The 25178-nt window shown below is 29.4% G+C and overlaps 1 protein-coding gene across 6 annotated transcripts in view; it reads left to right on the top strand.

Annotated features, from left to right (window-relative positions):
- The window catches only part of LOC143230760 (E3 ubiquitin-protein ligase MYCBP2-like), a 145767-nt gene that overhangs the window by 21373 nt on the left and 99216 nt on the right, over positions 1–25178 (top strand). For 5 of the 6 annotated variants that reach the window (XM_076464878.1, XM_076464884.1, XM_076464882.1 and 2 more), the window contains 16 exons: positions 256–321; positions 740–836; positions 2659–2729; positions 5529–5670; positions 6518–6594; positions 7121–7325; positions 10057–10224; positions 10981–11136; positions 13211–13415; positions 14403–14542; positions 15084–15254; positions 16605–16727; positions 18352–18433; positions 19201–19321; positions 21178–21424; positions 21855–21933. In XM_076464878.1, coding sequence (XP_076320993.1) covers positions 256–321; positions 740–836; positions 2659–2729; positions 5529–5670; positions 6518–6594; positions 7121–7325; positions 10057–10224; positions 10981–11136; positions 13211–13415; positions 14403–14542; positions 15084–15254; positions 16605–16727; positions 18352–18433; positions 19201–19321; positions 21178–21424; positions 21855–21933 — 2150 coding nt within the window. The remainder of the gene's footprint in view (positions 1–255; positions 322–739; positions 837–2658; positions 2730–5528; positions 5671–6517; positions 6595–7120; positions 7326–10056; positions 10225–10980; positions 11137–13210; positions 13416–14402; positions 14543–15083; positions 15255–16604; positions 16728–18351; positions 18434–19200; positions 19322–21177; positions 21425–21854; positions 21934–25178) is intronic. The other variant, XM_076464883.1, reaches the window with a different exon arrangement.

A 25178-nucleotide genomic window follows, 5' to 3' on the forward strand; every position in this document is an offset into this window, starting at 1 on the left:
CAAGCAAGACTACATTGAAATATAGAACTTGTATTAACTCTATGCAATAAACTTCAGTGAGTTTTCCTGTTAAAGAGCGTAGCTGTTAATCTTCTGTTATTTTTAATTTTTAAAACAGACGTATGCTTGTATAACTTGATTAATGTTTAATATTTAAAATCAATTATATTATTGCTTACATCTTTAGTTTTTTTTAAATGAAAATGTGGCTTTTATGTTTTTAAAATATTATAACTAATTCATGAAATATTTCAGGGGCAGATAATAATTAGTAGAGGTGCAATAAAAACTGATGATAAACCATGGCTTGGGCTTTCCACGGTCAGTATTGTTACTTTGATGTAATCTAATGGTTGTTTTAATTATTTACAATCATGAATGGACTAATTTTTGGTTAATATATTGATGTGCAAATCTATTAAAATTTATACTAGTTATCTGCTAAATACAAGTTAAGTTTATTTTGTTGTTTTATTTGTGCTAAAACACTAAAAATCAACCTGACCAGATGTCATAAACTTCTACATTTTATATTAATATAACATTAGTAGTTTTATCTAGCCTGTTAGGTAAAATTTCTAAAACCTTGATTGTGAGTGTTTCAACTGCTATAATGGAATTAAAGTAAGTTATTCACCAAGAAAATGGTATTTAATATTTCTTTGTTTCCTTTGTAATATTATGTTGTCTAGAATAAGGTGAATAACTTAAGGGTAAAAATTATATTTCTTTTTTTCAGAATCATTTGTATCTTCAATCTCGGATAGGACTAACAGGTGTCTTAGCAAAAATTGATAAAGAGACTTTAAGGGAAAAAGAACGAGTGCTGATGGATAGTAAGTTCAACAATCTTTTCACAAAATAATTTTTATTTGGGTTGTTTCAATTAGAGTTGTTACAAACTGTGTGCTAACAGGACTGAAGTTGTCATGAATGATAAGAGTGATTCATAATACTGTTTGCACAGGAATCCCACAGGATATATTGATAAAAACTATCTTAAAGAGCAATCTTTTCTTGCAACATCAAGACCCTTATCTCAAGGTTTAAGACTGTGAAAACATTGACAATGACAAAGTTGATTTTTTGATTGTAAAATAAAATTCAAAATTCGTCAACTTGTTCTTCATATCATTATGATTCATGTAATTCCTGATACATAAACCTATAGAAAAAAATATGAGAATTTCATTCAGACTTGGGCAAATTTACTAAGAAAATATCTTGTGCAAGTTGCAGCTGTTTTTATGTTGCTATTGAAAGAGTAAGAAAGATTTTTTTTTATCATTGCTTTGTGACAAGTTTTTCTTTGAAGCCTACAACAAAAGCAGCTAGGTATACTGCCCCAGAATCTACGTACAGTCATTACACAAACTCTTTCAAAGGTTATAGGTCTTGAAAGACAAGATTTATATCTTCTACAATATTTTAAATTATTCGGTACTAACATAATGTCTTCAAAACCATTCCCATGTTGTACAAATGCATATATTTATGAGTATCTCTAGCCTTATTAATATTGATCATAGTTTTAAAATTTGCTGTAGAAAAAAAATGGCTACAAATATTTTGGTGAAAGCTGGACAGTAGTAATAAATGTAGTATTGAGTATATCATAAGGTAGTTTTAAAATTAATTCAAACACCTTCATTTTCTCACCTTGAAGAATTTCTCCAAGTTCTTCACTCTCTGCTACTGAGAAAAAAAATTGTTTTATTAATGCACATTATTTGAAAAATAATTTATGCAAGTTATAGCATAATTGGAAACTGTTTAAGTTGAAATTCATTGTTTCTCAAGCTCACTATGGGAGTTTGCTGTTGTACTTTCTCTGTGTGGTTTTTCTTTGATTATTTCAGTGAGTTTTCTGACAGAAGATTCTTTTAGATTTGTGGGATAACATAAAAGGGGTTTAGTTCATAATTGTAGAAATATTAGGCTAGATGTTAGTTTAATAAAAAATTTTATTGTGGCAATGTATTTCTTTTCAGTTTTATGGCTAATAGACCTCAGTGGTACAGTGGTAGAAACTGAGTTTTGATACTTATGGTGGGCAGAGCACAGATAATCCATTGAAAACTTTGTGCATAATTACAAACAAATGTATTTATGACCAGTGTGATACTGCATGTGGAAATAGTTTCAAGAGTTAAAAAACATTTAAGAGACAAAAATTTTATACAAACTAACTTTGTAATTATTCTGATTTAATCGATTTCTCCTGTAAATGAATTTCTCTACAAGCTTTGTGTATAATTGAGAAAATAATACTTTTAAAACACTCTCAAATTTCACTATTTGTTAGGAATAGGTAGATATACAGGTTTTGGTATTTCAAGATTATTTTCAAATCATAATCCAATCTTTTTAAGATATTATTAAATATTTAAACCCTTGCTGTTAAGAAAAAACTAAAAAGTTCATAAGTACGTATACTACCCATAGCATAAGATTACATTAAACTGTAACTTCCCCTTTATTTGTTACCAGTTATAAAACATTTTATTTTGCTGCTAAGTATGCTGCCATCTTCAGGTGTGTGGAATTTGTTTCTAAATAGTATTAATCCTCATTGATAGTTTTAACTTAAAAGAAATCATTAAACATACTGAAATTAAGTATTAAAATAGTTTGAGATAAGTTTTGTTTTCATTACAGTGACAGAAACAGGACCAAGTGCTTGTTTCAGTGATGGTGATACTATAGGCATGATTACTGCAGCAAAAGATGTAAGAATGTTTTAACATTGGTTTTTTTATATACTGTTATTCATGGGGAATTTTAAATAGCCATCATATTTCTTTATTGTATATCTATCTCATCACGAGTTTGGTCACTTAGACTGACCATGCGATCTCTTTATACCTGTTTTAAGTCTTTATAGAATTGATACTATTAAGTTTTAATATGATTTGCATATCTTGATATAATTTGGCAGTATTTTGGTAAACATTACAATACTCTTATACAAACAAATCAGTTTTTGTGAAGTATTTTAAATAAACTAAAATTTATCCATAAATGTATGAGCTATTTGTTTTGAGTAGTCCATGTGCAAAGTGATTTTCATGTTAAGATCAAAAATACTTTGCTGCATCTCAGAAAATCTGAGATTTGGTTTGAGTAATTTAAAAAAAACTTTCTAAATGCATTTCAAATGTTTTTCAGTAAAATTTTATATTCTGGTATTTTTCCTACTTTATATAAGGTAGGCCAAATTGACCAACCTTGTAACCACCAAAGAAATAAAATGATCCTTTTTTTTTCTTGTATATCCTAAGTAGCTTTAAACTTGTAACAATATACATCTACTACAAAGACTTGAATTTTATTGTTTTATTGCCCTTTGAATCATGACTAACTACTATTCATGCCATTATAACTTGTAAATCACTTATGGAATGTGGAGCTTGGATCACACTATCAAATTACATTACCTGCAAGTTGCTTGCACATGTATCTTTAATGTAACCTTAACTAACCTAAAGTGATTCCTACTTTTACACTCTAGTTACTTTTATTATAATAAGTAAAAAATAAACATGATAAACAAGAAATAATGAACTTGCCCAGATTTTTTTATTGCTGTCAATTTTTTAAAAATTAATCATACTATTTTTATCCTAATGATAATAGTACATTAATAATTATTTATTTAAATAATGCACCAAAGGACTTAGAATCATAACATACACAAAGTTGACAATTTCCCTCAACTGTTCCAATTTTTCTGGCTTTTTAAGGTTGCAACAAGAACGAGTACAAAATCATCCAAGCTAGTCATTATCTTTCCCATGGAAACAAAGGTTGTACTAATAATTAAACTGACAATTCTCTGTTGAGAAAACAAATTAATATAGTATGTTATTTGATGGCTTTTTATTTGTTATAGATAATGTAGATTTAAATGTAAGAGAAATTATTAATAAATCTTTAAAGAGAGGATGTGACTAGTGGGTGTAGTAAGAGGGGTCTGATTTTCTTATTGACTGTGTGACCAAATAAAATTGAAGACTATACAAATTATGTCTTGTCTGAGCAATGAGTATTTTATAGTGAGCAACATACATTGAATTTTCCTTTGTGGTGGATAAAACTGAGAAGAGAAGATGCTTAAAGAAAATATTTTTAAATATTGCCTTATAAAATCAGGAACTAAAAACTTGTATATCACAAAAATGTGGATTCTTAGCTGAGGTTTTATGCTATACTAATTTCTAAAGAAAAGTAGATAACGTTTTGAATGCAAGTCAATAAAAACCTTTTGACATACACTGTAAAGAATGTCCATTGAAGTATGGCTGAGAAACTAATTTTTACTTATACGTATAATTTCACGAGGAATCCTTTCCAAAATGAACCCTTCTCCCAGTGGCTCATTAGTCTGTTATGCAGCTTTGCACTTAAATACAAACCTTTTCAAAAAATATTGATAGAAGGTTTAGTAGTTCAGAAATACGTCTGCTTTGAAATGTTTGCTCTTAGAAACAATAACTTAAAAACAAAGGTTTGTACTGTTTTGGACAATGAGAGTATTGTCAAATATTTATCCTCACAAGCAAAATAATGAACCTGTATTAAACATAAATATCAGTATTTATTAAATGATAATGTTACTTAAAGCTGAAAGAAATGAGAGGCATTGGATAGATGATTTCTGCTCTGCAATACTACGAGAATAAGGAAAGCATGTCATGAGTTATAAATTTGCTCAATGTAAGAATTTTTATTCTCTATCACTGGTTACTTTTATAGTATTGTTTTGAGCTCTCTCTTTAAATTACTGTGATAAAACGTAGCTATGTGAAGAAAGGTTGAGAAACAAATTAAATGTTCACATGTTCGTTATGACAAAGAAGCAATTTGAAACATTGATAATAGTGTTGTATATATTAGTTTAAACAGAACAATGGACAGCAAATGAAAGGCAAATTAACTAGAAAAGTGCAAGTCAAAATATCATATTTTATTGTGAATATTTAGAAACTCTTTTGAAATATTCCTGCATTTTAAAGTTGTTCGCTTTCTGCAAAAAAATATTAAATGATACCACCAGTATGTTTTCATTGTAATAAACTTTTTTTTGGTTATTAAATGGGAACAGTAATTTTTTAACTCTAGTGTCAGATGTCAGTAAAACTGTGAAGTCATTATAGATTGGAAGGTTTGAGTGTGTGTGGATAATGTTTTGAAAACTGGTTAACATCAAACCACCTGTTAAGTACTGTTTGTACTAAAGTCACTTATTGACATTTGTTTTGTTGATTTGTACTGTCCCCTGCTGGTACAGTGGTAAGTCTATGGATTTACAATGCTAAAATCAGGGGTTTGATTCCCCTTCGTGGACTCAGAAGATAGCTCGACATGGTTTTGTTATAAGAAAATCATGATTTGTACTATGATCTTATAATTGCATATCTTATTATTAAGAAGAAGTATCAACTAAGAAATTCATGAAACTGTATTAGAATAATAAATTGATTTGTTGTATAATTGAGTTTGAACTGTCTAATATTTATACCCTGTAGGATAGTTTTGTTGTAAAAACCTTCAATCCTCTAACTTCTCCCATGCCTTGTGTTCGAGAGTTAACTCTGAAGCTGGCGAGAAAATGTCTTGATGTGTATGGGTCTGGAATTTTTGATGAAGAAGCCCTTAGTCACACTGTGGGTAAGCATCTATAATAAATAATAACTAGTGCCCTTCCTTTTTCCTTAGGTTGCTGGGTAACAAGTGGCACTGTGTTGTTTCTCCAGTAATATCTAAAGGCGATACATTAAAGTTCTATAATAAAAAGATTTAATGAAAAACCTAGATAGATCATAATTTAAAAATTGTTGGTCTGTAATTTCTCTTGTAATATGCATCTTAAAGCATGAATACATTGCCATTGAAATACTTTTAGCTGGGAAGTTTTATTCAAAAAAGAATAGTTTTATGTATGTTTCTTTAAACTTTATTGTTTGCTGTAGCTTAGTTTCTTTATACTTGAAATAAGTTTAAATCTTTCTACACATCTTTAAAAGGTAGTTAACTGAATACAGGCTTTTATTACAACAATGCCTTACGACCAGTTTATCTGCAACAGCAAAATTTGTGGAAAGTTGTAGTATGTTGATTTTAATAAGATAACCCTGAAAAAGTTATAAGCACTTTATATTTTCAAAACAAAAAAAAATCTTTTTTTGTATGGTATATTCTGTTTTCATTTTGATATACATTTTACTGTTTTTCTTTTAATTTATTGTTTTTACATATCTGTATGAAGGTGAATAATATTTTGTCCTGATAAAATGTAATCAGTCATTTTATCTGTGTTGCTTGTTGCAATAATTGTTTTTCTGATATGCAATTTAATCTTCTGTAACTGTTCTTAACAGTTTTAAACATTCCAAAGTCATGTTATTGGACACTAGTTATGTATTTTAACTTATTTTTTAAGATTTAGATTGTTTTATGGAAACTTCAACATGTATATATGGCTTTTCAATGGTTTTTCTAATGTTGCTTTATTTAGTTTTAGGTACAGAAGAGGAACCAGTTAGTATAGGATGTGGAAAAGATTTTGCATTAGTTAGGACCTCATCTGGAAAGGTGGTAGAATTGTACATCATCTGTTTTTCACAAAAATTTTTCTTTCATTCCTTTGTGTGTGTGTGTGTGTGCATCTATATACGTGTATATATTGATATATTTCTTTATTTTTTTTATTGTCATTTGTTTTCAAGGCTACTGAGTGAGGATGAACAATGTTTGTGTGATGAATTTTTTTTTTTTACACAATAACTAAGAAAAAAAGTAGTAGAGGATTTGCAAATGATAAATTGTAAAGTTTTGATTGATATCTGATTGTATGAATAATAAAGACAAGTATTCATTCTTTGTAACAAAAGAAGTATTCATGACAAACTGTTTTTTTCTTGTGTATTTATTTATATAAATAAATTGTTCTTTTTGTTTTCACTGTATTAAATTGAGCTCATCTTTTGTTTTCATAAATACAATAGTTTTTTTTCAGCTGTTAACTGGACTTGTAAACTGTTGTTTATCTTTTAAAGATTTTTAAGTGGACATAGGTTTTAATATTTTAAAATATCTCACTGTGCTTTAATTTCTATAGATACTGTTCACAGGAAAAGCTCAAAGTCTTGGAGTCAAACAGGCTGGCCCTGTGCCAGGAAAGTGGGCTGATCTTCCTATTACAAAGTCTCCTAAGATTGTGCATTGTTCTGTTGGTCATGATGGTCTACATTCCCTCTTGGTTGCTGAAGATGGTTCTGTATTCTTTGTTGGCTTAGCAAGGCGAGGAGAGGATGGAGATCAGGGTATTGATTTATGTTGAGTGTATTTAGGTTTTAACTGATCAATAAATAAATTCCTTATTCTTATTACTTGTGTGATCACAGCACAAATATTCCATTGTACAGTTCTGAGCTAAAATACACAAACAAACAAATAATAATTTAAAAAACAAATTTGCAACACATGGTTGCTGTTTTTATCTCCTAGTGGAATTTACAATATCTGGTATAAAGTAAAGAAGTAAAGTAAAAGAAAAGCATCTTGCTGTTAATACTGTTAAGTCTTGAATGATGGTTTATTCTCTTTTCTTTGAGATTGGTTTATTAATTTTATAAAGCATTTGATTAGTAGTTGGAGAACCCTTCCTGTGGATGGAAGTTATGTTAAATTCATTATTAATTGGAAGTTATCTCAGGACATGCAAAGTTGCTTCCCTTTTATGTGTTTGTTAAAAAAACAACAGCAAAATGCAAAACTGCAAATTTGCATGGACCTAACAAACCTTCATGCCAAACGTGGTGAAGATCCATCAGCATGGGGCAAGGTAGTAGTAAAAACGCATAAAAGTCTATAAAAAAACTACGATATGCAAAGTGTGAAGCTGAAAATTTGTATATATTTCTCTATTAATCCAACAAATGTTCATACCAAATTTGGTAGAAATCCATTCATACCCTGAGATGTAATTACACAGACAGATACCAGACAGTACTATTATGTTTATATAGATAAGATGTTATACTCTCACGATCCATGCTGCCTGGATATGTAGTGTTTCTTTGTTGAATTGGGCCTTGTTATTCACTTATTTGTAACTTGTTGCTTCTTATATTTATTTCAGTGATATTTTAAAATATTACTTTGACAATATATTGAATTATATTTTTATTGATAAACCTCATGTAAAATATTTTTAGAGAACTCAACATGTTAACTTTTATGTGCAGAAAAAACATAGCTGTTATTCCTAAATATTAAGCTTGTTGTTCATGTAATATTCTAATATACAGACCTGATGCTTTGTTACAGTATAATTTGTTATTTATATGTCCTGATGACTAGTTTTAAATTACTTATTTTTATGTATTTATATAACCACTTATGTTTTTTCACATATTTCCATGTAGTCTTGAATTATTTTAATTTTTCATTGCTAGGATTTAGTTCTTAGTGGGCATGGTATTTCATGTAAGCTTTATTGGACTAATTCTGCCGACATAAATCTCCGTGAGCTTGATGTGTCATGTGTACAGGCCTCAGTGGGTTGAGTATTTTTGATAAAGTAAACCTCCATGTGTTTCTTATTACTGAGAAATAAATTTCAGTAGAATTTTTTATTTCTGTTACATAGATCAGATGTATTTGTTATTTTGTATATATAGGATTCAGTGAGTGTTATTTCTGATGATGCAGGCTGCTGTTTTCAATGTACAGATCTTGTAATACCTACATTAATATATAACTACGCTCATGCACACACCGAAGTGTGTTGGTTAATTGTTTTATTTAAGCCTGAAGTAATGCCTTTCATCAGATCTTTGGATGTAATTTTGTTTTTTAAATTTCTGATATCTTGATCTGAGTAATCCATGATGACAAGAAAACCCACTTGTAGAGAAAATTATATGTGTAAAAATGGCTGGTATGGGTAGAGAAAGCACTATGTTGAGGAGTGAACAATGTTTCAACTTTCTTTGGTCATCGTCAGGTTTACAAGAAAGAAAGAGGTAACTGATCGATAACTGACCACATGTTTGAAGGTAGTTGTGTAATTGAGTGTAGAAATGCTTGGTAAATGTACCCAATGATTTAAAAAAATCAAGAAACCATATATTGCTGAATACCATATATTCCTGACATTAGCAGAAAAATAACTAACTTTTGACAAAAACTGGTAACAAAATGACATTCCAGTTAATACCAAATTTATTCAAAAACTAGGCACAAAACTAAGGTCTATACTGTGTAAAAACTACACTGACAAACACAACACCAACATTATTTATAAAATACAATGTGATAACTGCCACGACTTCTATATTGGAGAAACAAGTAGAAAAATGGAAACCAGATTCAAAGAACATGAAAAGTTGCCTTCACATGTTTTTGAACACTGCAAATCAAATAAACACAACATAACCATAAAAAACACCCACATACTAAATAAAGAAACAAACATAAACAAATGCAAAATTAAAGAAGTCTTACTTATACAACAAATCAACAACTTATGAAACAACAAAATAAAGAAATACAAAGGAACACCTTTATACTTGTATTAATAAATATATCCAACATCTAATCATGCCATTTGCATTCCTGCACTCAATCACATAACCACCTTCAAACATGTGGTCAGCTATCAGTCAGTTACCTCTTTCTTTCTTTGTGAACCTGACAATGACTGAGGAAGGTTGAAATGCTGTTCACTCCTCTACATGGTGCTTTTTCTTCCCATACCAGCTGTTTTTACGTATATATAATTGGCCTGAGTAATTTATTTTTTTGATACATGTTTTTAAATGGATTTGCCATTTCTAAAACTTCAATATAAGTAAATTTGGTGTTTATATTTTACCGTAACTATTTTGATGGACTTAATGTTTGTTTTTTTCATTTAAGCCTAAATGAACATGTTTTTTTCCTGATCTGTTGGTAGAATAATAAGATCTCATGTCTATTTGTTGTGTTTGTAATGTAAGTGTAATGTAATTATTATTTATAACAAATTTTTGTATTATGACTTGCTCACAGTGAAAGGACGCAGGCAGCCAAAACCAGTCAAACCAAAAAAAATGATTAAGATGGAGGGACGTCATGTCATAACAACAGCTTGTAACAATGGCACAAGTGCTTTGGTCACTAATGAAGGGGAACTGTATCTTTTTGGTAAAGATACTGCTCATGCTGATCACAACACAGGTGGAGTCATTGAAAGTATTTTTAACCAATAATTCACTCAGATTTTACTTTATACCAATGGCTTTCCTTCCATGGAGAGTGGAAAAGAAATATAAATAAAATTTAAAAAAAAAGTTTCAATTTTATGCTGTTTTAAGCACACTACAATTGATTCTTAACTGTAGATGTTTTAGAACATAATACAAATTAAAATTTTTACAGTTGAGAGAAATAAATATTTTGTACTTTATAATATCTGAGTCAATTTTAAGATAGATAAATATACTTAAACTACATTAAATTTAAAACTAAACAGTTTGTTTTCTTTTCTACTGACAACTTCTATAATAATTATTATTTTGTTGTCATTTACAATGTAGTAATACAGTAATAGATGTCAGTTTTAAGAGTATTGGTCATAAAATATAATTTAGGTATGTAACTGATTAACAGAAAACATTCTGTGCATTTTCACAACTTATATATAAAGTTTTGTAGGATATTTTGAGGCTGTTTGAAGACTTAGGATTTACCATAAATTGTTGGCGTGTTCAAATATAAATTAAATTTCATTTTTTTGTTTATTTGCTGTTATTAAAATATACTTAAATATTATATATTCCTATAATATTGAGTGAGCTAAATTTTTGTAATTTCAAATAATTTATAATACTTGTATCTTTTGTTCACTCAGGTATGTATATATTTCTATATTTTGAAATTGCTTATAAATGCAGTGTCATTGAATATTAACTTACTGCCTTGTCTTTCATATAGGGTTAGTTACAGAACTAAAAGATGTTACAGTTATTCAAGTAGCATTAGGGAAGGCTCATGTTGTTACTGTAACTAACAAAGGCCACGTTTATACATTTGGAATTAATCACAAAGGTCAGTGTGGTCGAGAGTTTTCACACGGAGCTGGCAAGGATGGTAAGTTCCAGGTTATTGCATGATATGTTTCAAGTTGACTTACCATGACCTATGAACATTTTTCAGATGTTGAGTGCATGCTGTATATAAAATTTCAAAACTGAAGTAAAAATAAAAATATTTACTCTTATAACTGATATCTTGCAATCTGTAACATTTATTTAGTGCAAATCTCGAAGAACTATTCAAAGTTTCATTTCTATGCAGCTCTGAAGAACTGTGATTTCTGTAGAATGCTTCTTTCCATCCTTCTAAATTATAGTGATTTTTCATCTTAGTCTACACATAACATTTACTCTTTGTTAATGCATCTATAACTACAGACCTTTATTGCTCTTTAAGTCAGTAATGAAGCTTAGCTTTTAAACTAGCTGTAGCCAACACTTAAACATGACTAGACAGAGAACGTTATTATGTGTATATGTCAACATAGAGTAAATAAAATGATTTGAACAGTAATTTGTTTTCTCAAAATACTGACAGAGTAGAGCTCATGTAGGAGTTAAGAAAATAATTTAATATAAAGTTTATAACTGTATGGAAAGTTTTTTATAGTTTGAGATATTTTTTTATCGTGAAAATGTTTTCATGTCAAATTATACCTGTTTGAAACCTACAAATATATTTATTTGTGCCAAGAAATAAGGTAAGCTCAGTTAGATTTAACAAGTATAAAATAATGGTAAAATATACTAATGACTCGTGCACTTATTTATTGAATTATTAGCCTATAATATTACTTATCAATAGGAAAGTGTGTTTTTTAGGTATGGATATGAGTGACACCCCTCTAATCCAAAAAAGATTAATGTAACTTGTGTTATCACTTCAATATTTTTTTATTAAAAATTTCTTTTCTCTCTATTTCCTAACAACAAAATATTTTAATACATTCCAACTAAAAATTGATACCACAAAGGTCTTCATTATAATGTATTTAAGTTATCCTCCCCTCCATTGGTTCAAAAGGAAGTCAGGAGGCTTGTAATTCTAAAAACTGAGTTTCAATACTTGTCACGAGCACAAAATATTCTATTTGTAGCTTTGTATCTAAGAACAAACAGATATTTTTTAACTGCAGAACTGGATGTCGATTCATTAAGTCCATTATTATTATTATTATTTTGTCAACTACTTGTGTATTACATTTAATTCGGGGTTTATTTCAGAAATGTTAATTGTTGTTCTTTTGGGGGCTTTAATTTTCATTTAAAATTGACTAATTATAACTAGTAAATGAAGTTTTTTCTTTGTTTATTGTTATTTGAATTTTTCTTAGTTGGTTTGAGTTAGTTTATTCATATGTTTTACTAAGTTTGTTCCTTTCAACAAATATATTTTTAGGGTTTATATTTATCTCTATTGAATCTGTTATAATTGAGGCACTAATTTATTGTTGAACTTTTTTTAATTTCTTTTGGTAACCTATTGAAGATATTTGAATTTAACTTTTTTTTTCAATTTTGGTTTTAGAGTTTTTGTTTATGTAATTGTGATTATATTTGTAATTAAATTTTAAAAAATGCTTTCAACTTTCAGTACACATACCATTTAGCACTTTCAAAGATATAAAATAACTTGCAGTTTTTTAAAATAAAATTAATACATGTGCATATCAATAACATTGAAAGTTAAGCTCAGATCAAAGTTTCACAATGTGGGTAACGTTTATTCTTATACCATGTTTTTTAATGTTTTTCATGAAGTTAAACTCTTCCTTAGAGAAAGTAACGTTGGAAGAGGGAAACTAATGAAGATTGTACAAAAACAATCTCTTGAATACTGTGGAAATAAGTGAAAAATCATAGTGAGGAAATTAAAATGTATTTTAGAAATGATTTGATAGTGTTAGTAAAATATGCTATATGTAGTACAGCAACAAACTTGAGTATTTTAATTAAGGTTATAAAATGTGTGAAAGATATAATTTAAACTTTGTTTCAGTTATTTGCAAAACAATAGTTTGGCCTTATAATAACTATTTGTTGACAAAGGATAAGTTTGACTGTACACAAAATTTACTGATATTTTCACTCACTGTATCAGTACATGAAATGTTGTGTTGAATTTGCAGTGGCCTTGCCTGTTGCAATGGCAACTGCCCCAGAAGAAGAAGGTGAGGATGAGGAGTTAGAATGTGAAGAACCAGAGATCATGTGTCCTCCTGGAAAACATAACTGGAAACAAGACCATTGTATGGTGTGTACAGTGTGTGGAGAATGTACTGGTTATGGGTCAGGATGTATAGCTAGTGGCAGAGCTGATAGAAACCCTGGAACGTAAGTAAAAGTTACTGTCATTTTGTGATATCCTTTTTTTTTTATTTTTTCAGTGAAATTATTCTTATTCATAAATTTTAAAGTGTTTTGCTTAATTTATAGTATTAATCTGCCAGCTTTTGCAATCATAGTTCAAATACAAATAAGTTACACATTAAATACTTTAAATTTATTTTTTAAACATTAACAGTCTTTTTAGAAACTGTCATTTGCATTTGAGAAGCCTAGTTAATTTTTACAGTTTTATTACTACATAAATCCTGGACTAATGCAATGTTTGTCTTTTCCTGTGCAATATAAGCTTTAAACATACTGCTGTGTAAACTATAATTTTGTATTTTAATACTTAAGATGTGTTTGGAACAAAACTTTACCTCTGTTATATATATATAATAATTAAACTTGATTCTGTAGTTGTAGAACAGAGTGCTTGCACTGCTAGGAATAGAAATTTTATAAATTCTATACTGTTACTTATCTATATTTAATTTTTTTAAGAATATTGTGAATAAGGGTTGAGAGACTAGTAGTATGTGGAATGGCAGTACCAGTATTGGTTGATTATATTGTAAAGTAATAGATGCATGGTGTATACACATTAAACCTATATTATTTCTTGGTAGAAATCTTATTACTTAGTTATAATTTGTAAATGTGGCATGAGATATTCTTGTGTATACAGCTACATTTTAAACCTATGTTGTTTTTTTTTATTATAACTGCTAGTTTGTTAAATTTGTAGAATACGCATGTCAATCAGTGTTCATTCTGAGTCACTAAATTTATTATAGGTAGATATATCATTAGGTTGATGATGTACTGGTTATACGTGTCAACTCACATTGGTTTTTTATTATTATTATTATTCAATATAAGTCTTCTGTTTCACTGTAATATTCCACTTTTGTGGAATAAAGAATTGGTTTTACAGACAGTGTACCTTAACTTTTGTTTCTTCTTACCTAAATGATATGTTTTTATTACTAGATTCTGTGGGTGTGGAGCAGGAGACTCTGGATGTGCTGAGTGTGGATGTTGCAGAACTTGTGCTAGAGAAAATGATCAGGAAGCAGACTTGGTTGCTTGGGGACAGCTAGCAGCAGGTGCGCTATCAAACTTCAGACAAGGTATCAGTGAGATTTCCATGATGTGGTGAACTGTTAGTCCTGTTCCTTTGCAAGTCCTCTTTGATTTGGTTTTTCCCAAACTTCCATATCTACATATTGTACAATTACAAAGTGATGTACTGTGCTCTGTTATTCATTTTGTGATACATGTACTTGTTGACTCCAAAATATGGACTCTCTGTTCTATTTCCTGAAACATTGTTTCTTCTCATATTTTTTTTTAATATTTTATTTCAAAAAGAAACTCTGGAAACAGTCACCAGCATCATCAGTCAGTATAAGTATTATTTAAAGTGAATTAAGATCACACTTTTAAATACTTTATTGCAATTAAGAGAGAAAATGTCCAAATAACTTTAGTAAAGGTTAACCTCTGTTCAAATGCAAAGCTAAGGGCTTGTGCCTTTAATAAAACATTGATTATAAAGTATTTATCTCCAAATATTTTATTAGGCTTAATGAAGCTATTTTTAAAACAAAACATGTGGAATTTTAGGTCTGTTTTAAATAATTTTAATTTTAGAAAATTCTAAAATTATAGGAAGAGGTAGTAGAATTGGAGAACGTCTTCGCAAAAAACTAGAAGAATATAGGATACAAGAAAGAAGAAAACAGATGTTACAATCAATGAAATCAATGAAATCTGTTCAGCCAGGCCTTGGGGCTGCTCTACAACAGGAATCAAATGAAAAATTTGCTGCTTTTGCTGGAGGTAAGGCAGGAAAATAAAACATTTTCATCAAAATAACTTTTATAAAACTTTTCAAAACTAGTAAAGTTATTGTTTTTAATTCCTACAGCAGTTAACACTTTACATTGTAAATACTGTATTTTTTGGTGTATGAGATGTACTCCTATTTTCAAGACTATCTTCAGGGAAAAATATTTTCAGAGTTATATCATTTCTTCAACATCAGCATAATTTTTTATTATTTTTTAGAATATTTCAGAAGTAGTGTCCATAATAAAATAAAATATGGTTGTTTCATAAATTTACATCAAATATTGTTCATTCATTATGAAAACTTTCAAAATCTTTTTTTACTTCACTGAAAACAAGTTCTAAAAGTTCACTCTTGCCTAGCAGCCATCTTGGTGTGTATACTCTCTTCATAATTTGAACTTGCAGTTACCTGCTTGTATAGAGTTTTGTGATCACAATTACTATCAGTTTCTGAACTTGTGTTTTTATTGTGTTCTTAATTGATATGACTCCAGTATTGTTAGTACAATGTGTAATTGAAGTTAAAGGTCCCCCTAATGGAATACTATTCAACAGTCATTTCCCATAATATCCCATTTTTTTAAGCTATGAGAGAAAGAAAACAAGCCCAGGGAGGTGTAAAGGTTGATTACACTAGTTTCTAGTCCTTGCTGTACAAAGTATGATATGCCTAGGGAGGCATAATAATTTTGACCTTTGGTGTGTAGGCTACAGGTAGGTTTTGAGACCCTTTCTTTTGGGGAAAAAGTGTCTGTCTTATACATTGAAAAATATAGTAAGTTTTAAACATCAGGTGAATTTTACAGCATGAGGAGAAACTAAAGAACAAGGTGATACCTGTTGAATTACAGTATTCTTCAGTTGATTATTGACTAGGTGCTTAAAAATCTGTACATGCTTTTCCCTCAGTTTTTGTTTTTTTCACCACCCAAATTGTAACAATATTCTGGAGAATAAGCAGAATAATTTGTTATTGACAATCTGATAATTTCTAATCTGAAAGTGGCTTTAACAAAACTGCTTTTTTTTTCCTCTTTAAATTTAGAGTTTTCTCACAGCATATTTGCCCTGTTTGTATTTGGTCTAAGTAAGTTAATATGAATAAATCATGATTATACTATATTGAAAAGACCAAATTTGTTTTAATGTAACTTCAAAATATAGTTCTCACTGTTCAGAATATGAACAGTTTGTGTGTAAAGATTACTATCTATACATACATTCACTGACCTGAAGGTACTATTAGATTCTGTGAATTTGTAATTACTGTTTGATTAACATGTCAGCATAATTTATGAATGTCAGCTTTTCAGTGATGCTGTTGCATTGTTTCTGTAGAAGATGCTGTTGGCAGTGACCATGAACGGGAAACAACAAAGCTGACGTCTCTCCCTCCAGGAAGATTGTACTTGCCAAGTGAAAGCTCAGTGGTGCAGGTTGCATGTGGCATGCATCATACAGGTGTGATTATGTATTTAAGACATCTTAAGACTTATTTTCAATTTCTGGTTTATATTTAATTTTTCAAGTTTAAGATTTGAAGTATTCTGTTTTTTTATGTTTTCATAGTTCATAATATATTAATTCCAGAGACATTTCATTCATTGTTTGTTTTTTCATATTCTGACAATTAAGATATTTATCAATTCAGAGTAAATACACATTTTTGACCCTTAAACCTTTGTGAAACATATAACCTGTAGGTAGCTTGTACCTTAGTTGTACATTGTTTTGCCATTGAAACCATATTACTGGTTTGTTGAGTAGTTTGTTAAAAAATAGGTGTTTGTAGATGTAACTTAACTATATAGTAGAGGTTCATCCATGAAGAATGTATGTTAACTTATTGCTCTTGAAGAAAGGTGTTATTCTCTAAACCAGGAGTCAAAATGAAAAAAGTAATCAAGATTTTAAAACTTTTTTTTGTCTTTAAAATTTGGTAAAATGAACAAACAGTAAGTCATTTAATCAACAGTTGAGCAGTCTGTTAGTTTTCAAACTTGTGTCACATAAAATGTTTAAATGGTCATTGATCAGTCTAATATCAAGGTTTAATTAATCTATGCTGATGTAACATAAACTATTTTTTTTATCAAAAGCTGTTCAACTGTCAGTTTATCATATTTTGTGTATTATGATGATTATTGTTTTGTTTCTCTTCCAGTTCACTGTTTTATGATGATTAATTTACATTAGTGTACTGAGTGGTACAGAATTATTTTTATATGAGAGTGTGTTAGCTTTAATTACAATATTATGTTATGTCTGCTCAATAGAGATCTGGTAATTGACCAGTGGATTTTCAATCTAATTCCACAAAGATCATTTGCATCTTCTGGCTTTATTTAAACATATATCTTTTATGTTGTTTGTTCTAAAGCAAGAAGTTTAAAAATATAATGTACATGTGATACAGACAAGAATAAAAAAAATATATATATGTATAAAATTTATTAATTTTTGGAAAATACTTTTTTTCTGTATGTGCTTGGAAAAAATATTTTTACTCATCATGAAGATTGAATATGGGGGCATTATAATGTGACAGTCTATCTCACTGTTCATTGATAAGAGTAGCCCAAGAGTTGGCAGTGGGTGGTGATGACTAGCTACCTTTCCTCTTGTCTTTTACTGCTAAATTAGAGGATTGCAAGAGCAGATAGACTTCGTGTAGATTTGCTCAAAATTCAAAACAAACTGTATGAAACTCTTCTCAGATGATATTGATTGACATTTATGAGTTATGTCATAAAGAAGAAACAACAAGAAATTCAAACTTTTTGTTATGATATTTATATACATTCCTAAACTTGAGACCTGATCATTTATATATATATATATATTGTTATGAAAGGAAACACCAAGTTCTAATGACTTATTTAGGGGAGATATTTAAAATATCATTTTCATAAACAATCCAAGCCATCCCTACATAGGCAGTGCTACTGCCTGCCTGATATATTTTATTTGTAAAAACAAAAAAAAACTTTACAGTTAAATAATTTTTTCCTGTTATGCAGATTCTTTGTATATTTAAGTCTGGTGGTTTAACTTGTAACACATTTTGTGATCTCTAACCTTACAGTTTTGTTAACACAAAGTGGTGATATGTACACATTTGGCAGTAATCAACATGGTCAGTTAGGGTTAGGAGATTTCAACATTAGGTAAGACATCATATATATCTAAATTTATTATCTTTGAGAAGTTTTATACTTTGCATTAAAATTAATGGTTTGTGCTTATTACTGTCTGCTTGGTTATTTTTGGAACTACCATAAAAATTTAAATTTTGTCATCATTGACAAATGTTATTTAGTTTCAGATGATTTTAGGTATTTCTGTATTTAAAATAAGTTATCTAAAGCAAAACCAAAAAAAAAATCCCATTGAAACCTTTACAAGTTTGTATTTTAAGATACTTGTTTTAATATTGGTACTTTTACTAGTAAAAGTGTAATGAATTTCTTAATTATATAAATATAGCTTCTGTTTCTTCCAATATAAGCTTAATGATCAATAGTTCTTTTTTGGGTTATATATTTCTGATATAATGACTATGTAATAAAAAGGCTTGTTATAAAAAGTGTTGAAGACTTAGATAACGTATTGTGTAGCTTTGTGCTGAAGAGCAAACAAACAAAATAATAACAATATTCAAACTAAGAAAATGAGAATATTTTAAGTGTATCTAATAATTGAACATTTATTTGTGGTAGCCATAAGCATATAATTTGTGATAAGTGTAACATTAAGGAAATAAATATTACTTGTTTGACAAATGGTTTGGTAAAATGTTTTTCAATTTCCATTAGCATATTTTTAAAAGTGGTTTTAAAAATGCGGCTGTTAGGGCAACAGTGATAAACTGTAGTTATTTCAAATATAATGTTGTAAAAGCATAATTTATGATTAAAATAATTTATCTGTACAGAGGAACACCTTGTATGCTTAAACTGCATGGTGATGTAAAAATAACAAGTGTTGCAGCAGGAAGTAACCATACTGTGTTATTGACTTCTCAGGGTCAAGTCTACACATTTGGCAGTTACCAGGTACTCAGTGAGAAATTGTTCTATTTAAAGAGAGAATTTCTTCCCTTATAAATTTTGTTTCATTTGACATCTAATGTCAAGTTTACTGAGATGATATGGTATCAGTAGTTTTTTTGTTTTTTTTCTTATTGTTGGACTGGATATTTTTTATATTTGTGGAAGCATTTATTTCATATTCTTTTACTTGGATATTTGTGCCTTTTAATGTTTTACTGGAGAAAACAACTGCAGACCTATTTCAAATCTGACATCTTTATATTACCAGGTACTAGGGAAAGGTGTTTTTACACCTGACTGATTTATTGCATATTGTACTGAAGATAAACCTTACAAATTAGATTATTGGATTCAGTGTGAAAATTCCTTATCAATTTACATTGTATGGAGAACAGAAGTACACGTGAAGTACACTCTAGTAGTAACCAAGAGCTAAAAAATATTAAAGAACCCTGAAGTGGAAAAGGCCAAGTAATAGCTGTTACTTCTGTTTATTTTGCTGGATAGAGAATGTTAAATGTAGATTCAATTCAGTCAATTTTATGGAAAGATGGTACATAAGGTTATTCTTAATTCATGATTAAAATATAAAACTATAGTTAAGCACAATTAGTATAAATGTTAATGTATAACTTGCTTGCTCTATCGTTTATTGGAGTGGCTTCATGATATATGCTCAGTAGTTAAAACATGTACAGTAGTCTCAATAAAAAAAAATCAGTTGTAGAATTGGATGAACACTAATGTTCAAATTAAATTATTTAAACTAATATCTTTTGAAGCATTGCTTCATTATATATTTTTATTGAAATGCATTAAATCAAGGTCCAGCATGGCCAAGTGGTTAAGGATCTCGACATGTAATTTGAGGGTTGCGGGTTTAAATCTCTGTCACCCCTAAACATGCTCTTCTTTCAGCATTATAATATGTTGATTAATCCCACTGTTTGTTGGTAAAAGAGTAGCACAAGAGTTGGTGTGGGTGGTGATAACTAGCTGTCTTCTCTCTAGTCTTACACTGCTAAATTAGGGATGGCTAGGGTAGATAGCCCTTGTGTAGCTTTGCACAATATTCAAAGAACAAACAATCAAGTAAAAAAACAAAATATAAAAATAGTCATTAAAAATACATTTCATGTAATTTCTCTTCACTCAAATGTCTAATTTCCATTGAAAGGGTGAAACTTCAGACTGATTGTAATTTTAAATCAAATAGTAAGTAAATGGTTTTAAATGTCTAAATCTTTATTGAAAGTAGCTGAATAACTATAATAATTAAATTAGGAATTAATATTAAATGATGTTATTATGTTGCCAGCTTCATTCAGATTTTGTTTTAAATGGACAGTGAACTTTTTCTTAAATGTTAAGTTATTTACTTATTGGCACATATTAGGTGTGTAAATGTTGTAATAAGTTCCACAAGTCTTATTGTTAACTTTATTATAAATACTTGGTGTTTATATTCCTATAATAATAATGTCAGCTAAATTTTTTGCCAGTTGGTCATAGTTGAAAATAATTGAAAGTTTTTAGGTCAAATTATAGGACTAAGCTAGAGATTTGTTTCAATTTTAAGTAAAATACCTTTAACAGTTTTTGTTTGAAGAGTGAGCTGTTGTGGCCTAAGAAGTGGTTAAAGTTGATTAATGAATTTCTTTTACATACTCCTGGTTATTACTTCTGGAAGGAATAAGTAATAGATTGGGGTTATTAATGTTACTTAAGAAATTGTGACTCAAAAGTTAATTTTGATGTAACAAATGTAATATGACATTTCATAAACTGTGAGTTCTGGAAATGTTTTTTGTTAATTTGTGTTACCAGGCAAGAAAACTCTAACAATATTTGTTTATTAGAAAGGACAGTTATGTAGGACTCCACCTATAGTATCATCTGAAAATGGCAAAAAAGATAGACTTAGAGACAAAGATGGGCTTTGGCATGCTGTTCCAGGGCTTGTTCCCAATATTGGTGCTAACCATAGTAGACGAGCAACATGGATTGGAGCCTCAGGTGATCAGACATTTGTGAAAATTGATGAATCTCTCATCAACTCCCATAATCTGTCAAAGTCCAGCATTGTGGCCAACAAAAACTGTATAGGTGAGAAATACGATTGTAAAAACAAGTTTAGATTTTAGTGCAAAGAAATGTAGATTTTTAGGATTTTTTTCATTTTATTCTCTACAATATTTTTATTATTAAATTAAAGGAGTATATAATATATTACATCAAAACATATATATACAAGATCATACATCATCTGATGGGGTGAGAAGTTTATTTTTAGAAGCTCATGTGTGACAATCTTTTTCAGTAGGTTTGGTATTTACTGTTTTGCTTACTAACATTTTCACATTAATTGTGTTCCTCTAGAATATCTATTTTTAGTACTTTTAAAAGTTCAGTTCATGAAATATTTCAATAAAATATTTGTTATGATGTGTTTATAACAGTGAAGAGTATGTGTGTTATAGATTCCTTGTTTAATCATATATTCAAATGAAACTATTTTAATATTCAATTGTTACAGCAATCATTCCACATGTCAATGAAGGGGGAAGCTCATTTAAGTGTTTGGTGATAAATAAGTTAGATGGAAGCTGTAGAAGGTATGTGATATACTATAAAAATAATTTTGAGCTAGATTTGAAAAAAATGAAAAATTTATTAATTGTAAAATAGTAGTTAATGTTTTAAAAGTTTAGTCTTCTACAAATAATTTTAACTATCCAAAACCTTCCCGTACATTAACTGGAATATTCATTAACTGGTTGTTTCATTGGACCAACTTCTTGTTAGAGAAGAGATATTGTATATAATTCTGAATTTACTATATGGATTATGGCAAGACTATAGCTACGTATACAAATCTGTTGTACACTAAAAAGTCAGATAATTATAATAATATTTATACTTAATATGTCTTGAAATTAATTGTCAGTGTGACTTGGAATTTAACGAGTCAGAATACAAGGTGAAGAATAAAAATTCTTTTGTTTGTTATATAATTTACATATTACATTTTCATAACATTTTAGAGCCTTTGAAACACATAAGTACAGTTTGTTTGCTGTTTTTTTTTGAGTATCTGATATTAACTCTTTCCTGGCATAAACTCTCTAAATTGGCAATACAGCTTGTATGGAGCTCTGTAAAATGTTGTGCACAATCTGTGCACAAAGAGTGAAGTAAAATAAGTAACATTATTTGTATTTATTAACATAGATATTGTTATTTGTGGATGCATAAATAATATGCATTAATATTAATAATGCAACAACAAATTAGAATAATAGACATACCACAGTTGATTTAAGTTATTTCTGCCTATTTGTATAAAACTGTTGTATTATATTTCAGAGATGTCACATTTTTTTTATTCAAGTGTGCCTTACAGCTTAATTCTTTCTGTACGAGCTTCCTGTGCTGTACATGTTGTCACGAGGTTTTTTTTTTATTCCTGTACTGTGCATGTCTCGAGGTTTTTTTTTATTCCTGTACTGTGCATGTCTCGAGGTTTGTTGTAATTCCTGTACTGTGCATGTCTCGAGGTTTGTTGTAATTCCTGTACTGTGCATGTCACGAGATTTTTTGTGATTTACATTCAAAATTTTATTAAACTGCCTTTTTGTTTGCTATACCAGTTAGTATAGTATAAAATTGTAGCTAATCATCTATATCTTAATAGTATATAAGTTTCAAGTTCTTAATTTTATAAGGCAATGTTTAAATAAATCCTAGTGTGAGAAATGTGATCTAGTTATTTTCTCTTGATCCTCTGTTTTCTGTATTTTATTTACTATCCCTCTGACAAGTATGAAGTTTAATGTAATTTACCCTTTGTAAAATCTTCATTACTCAGACAAGTCAATATTTATACCATTCAATTTTGTTTAGTTACAGAGCTATCAAAAATCAGAACTTTCTTGCCACACGTGCCTGTCACATTCTTTTTTTCATGATTTGTTACTAGTTTCCCCTTGCATTCAATTTTATATTATCCATAACTAATAGAAAGCCAAGATTTTCTTTTATCAAACTACATATTACATTGTTTTGTGAATGGAAAGTTGCCAATTTCTGTTAGTAAGAGCTTCATTCTCATGGGAAAGACGTTGAATAGCTTGGATGAATTTGTAACAGCTCGTGTTCTGTAGCTAGAAAACAAGAAAAACTGTGATAGAGCACATTGTTTGCATTTTACATGTTACTGTTCTGTTATTTGTTGAATTATTTAATTAAATAAAAGTTTAGTGCATTACTACAATTAGTATAAAAAAGTAGGGTTGTCATTCACAGTCAACAGCGTTAGAGACCCAGGCATATATATAATTTCTTGTTCATGTGTAATTATTATCATTATAAAAGTAACTAAGATCTAATAATGGGAATTTCTTCAGGTGAGATAATTAATTCTGAAAATTAAATAATATAAAAATGTTTCACAAGATGCATGTGAGTAGCTTGTGTAGTGTAATTTGATAGCATAACGTGAGCTCCACTTTTCTCAGGTGATTTAAAACTTACAAGGATGCAACAAATATATATATATATAGTTCAAATAAATAAAATAGAATTTAAGTATAAATATATGTGTGCTGTTAGGAGCTTAAAGTCATTTAGGATAAAGGCATGTAATTTCTTGTTTCAATTTTTTTGGTTGTTACAAGGTCATTCAAATTGACCAACTTTGTTTTGAGTCATGTTAGAGAAAATTACAGAAAAAATATAAAGTTTAACTGAAACCAAACATTTTCAACAGAGTTAAGGGGTTTTGGAGTTAATGCAAAGATAATTATTGATTTTTCAGATACAGCAAAGTATTTTTAATCTTGGTGTAAAAATCACATTGAACTCGGACTAGTGAAAAAAGTTTTATTCATAGATAAATCTTATTTTGGTTTATTAAAAATGCTTCACTAAAAAAAAAATTTGTATGTGGAAGATGCGTAATGTTTGTTGAAAGTCTGCCACATATTGTGAAGATAAACTCAGTAGTCTCTTTATTCAGTAAACCTGCTCTTTAATGTAAATTGCCAAACAGCAAATTGTATGGCTGCAACTCAATATATAAAGCTTGCAAAAATGGTCAAGAGGTTCAGTTGTTGTTTGATCAGACATTAGAATGGGGAAGATGTGTGACCTAAGTAATTTTGGCTGTGGAATGATTGTTGGTGCCAGATGTGATGGTTCCATCATCTCGGAAACTGCTGACCTCCTGAAATTTTCATGCACTATAGTTTCTAGGGTTTACAAAAATGTCATGAAAAATAAAAAAACATCCAGTGAGTGGCAGTTCTGTGGGCAAAAATACCTTGTTAATGAGAATGGTCAGAGGAGAATGATCAGACTTGTTCAAGCTGACAGGTAGGCCACAAATACTCAAATAACCACTCTTTACAACAGTGATGTGAAGAAGGGCATCTCTGAATGCACAACACGTTGAACATTGAAGTGGATGGGCTACAACAAAAGAATACCACACCAGATTTCACTCCTGTCAGCTAAGAACAGGAAAATGAGGCTACAGTGGGTACAGGATCACCAAAACTTGACGACTGAAGATAGGAAAAACGTTGCTTTGTCTGTCAAAGTTTGATTTTTTTGATTTCTGCTACAAAATGCATGTGGTAGGGTTAGAATTTGGTGAACACAGTGTGATCCATGGATCCATCATGCCTTGTGTCAACAGTACAGGCTGCTGCTGGTGGTGTAAATGGTGTGGAGAATATTTTCTTGGTACACATTAAGCCACTTAATACCAGTTGAGCATCATTTGAATACCATAGCATACCTCAGCATTATTATTCACCATGTGCATCCCTTTATGGCCACAGTCTACCCATTTTCCAGT

This window comes from Tachypleus tridentatus, chromosome 10 (assembly GCF_004210375.1).
Source record: "Tachypleus tridentatus isolate NWPU-2018 chromosome 10, ASM421037v1, whole genome shotgun sequence".
Classification (NCBI taxonomy): domain Eukaryota; kingdom Metazoa; phylum Arthropoda; class Merostomata; order Xiphosura; family Limulidae; genus Tachypleus; species Tachypleus tridentatus.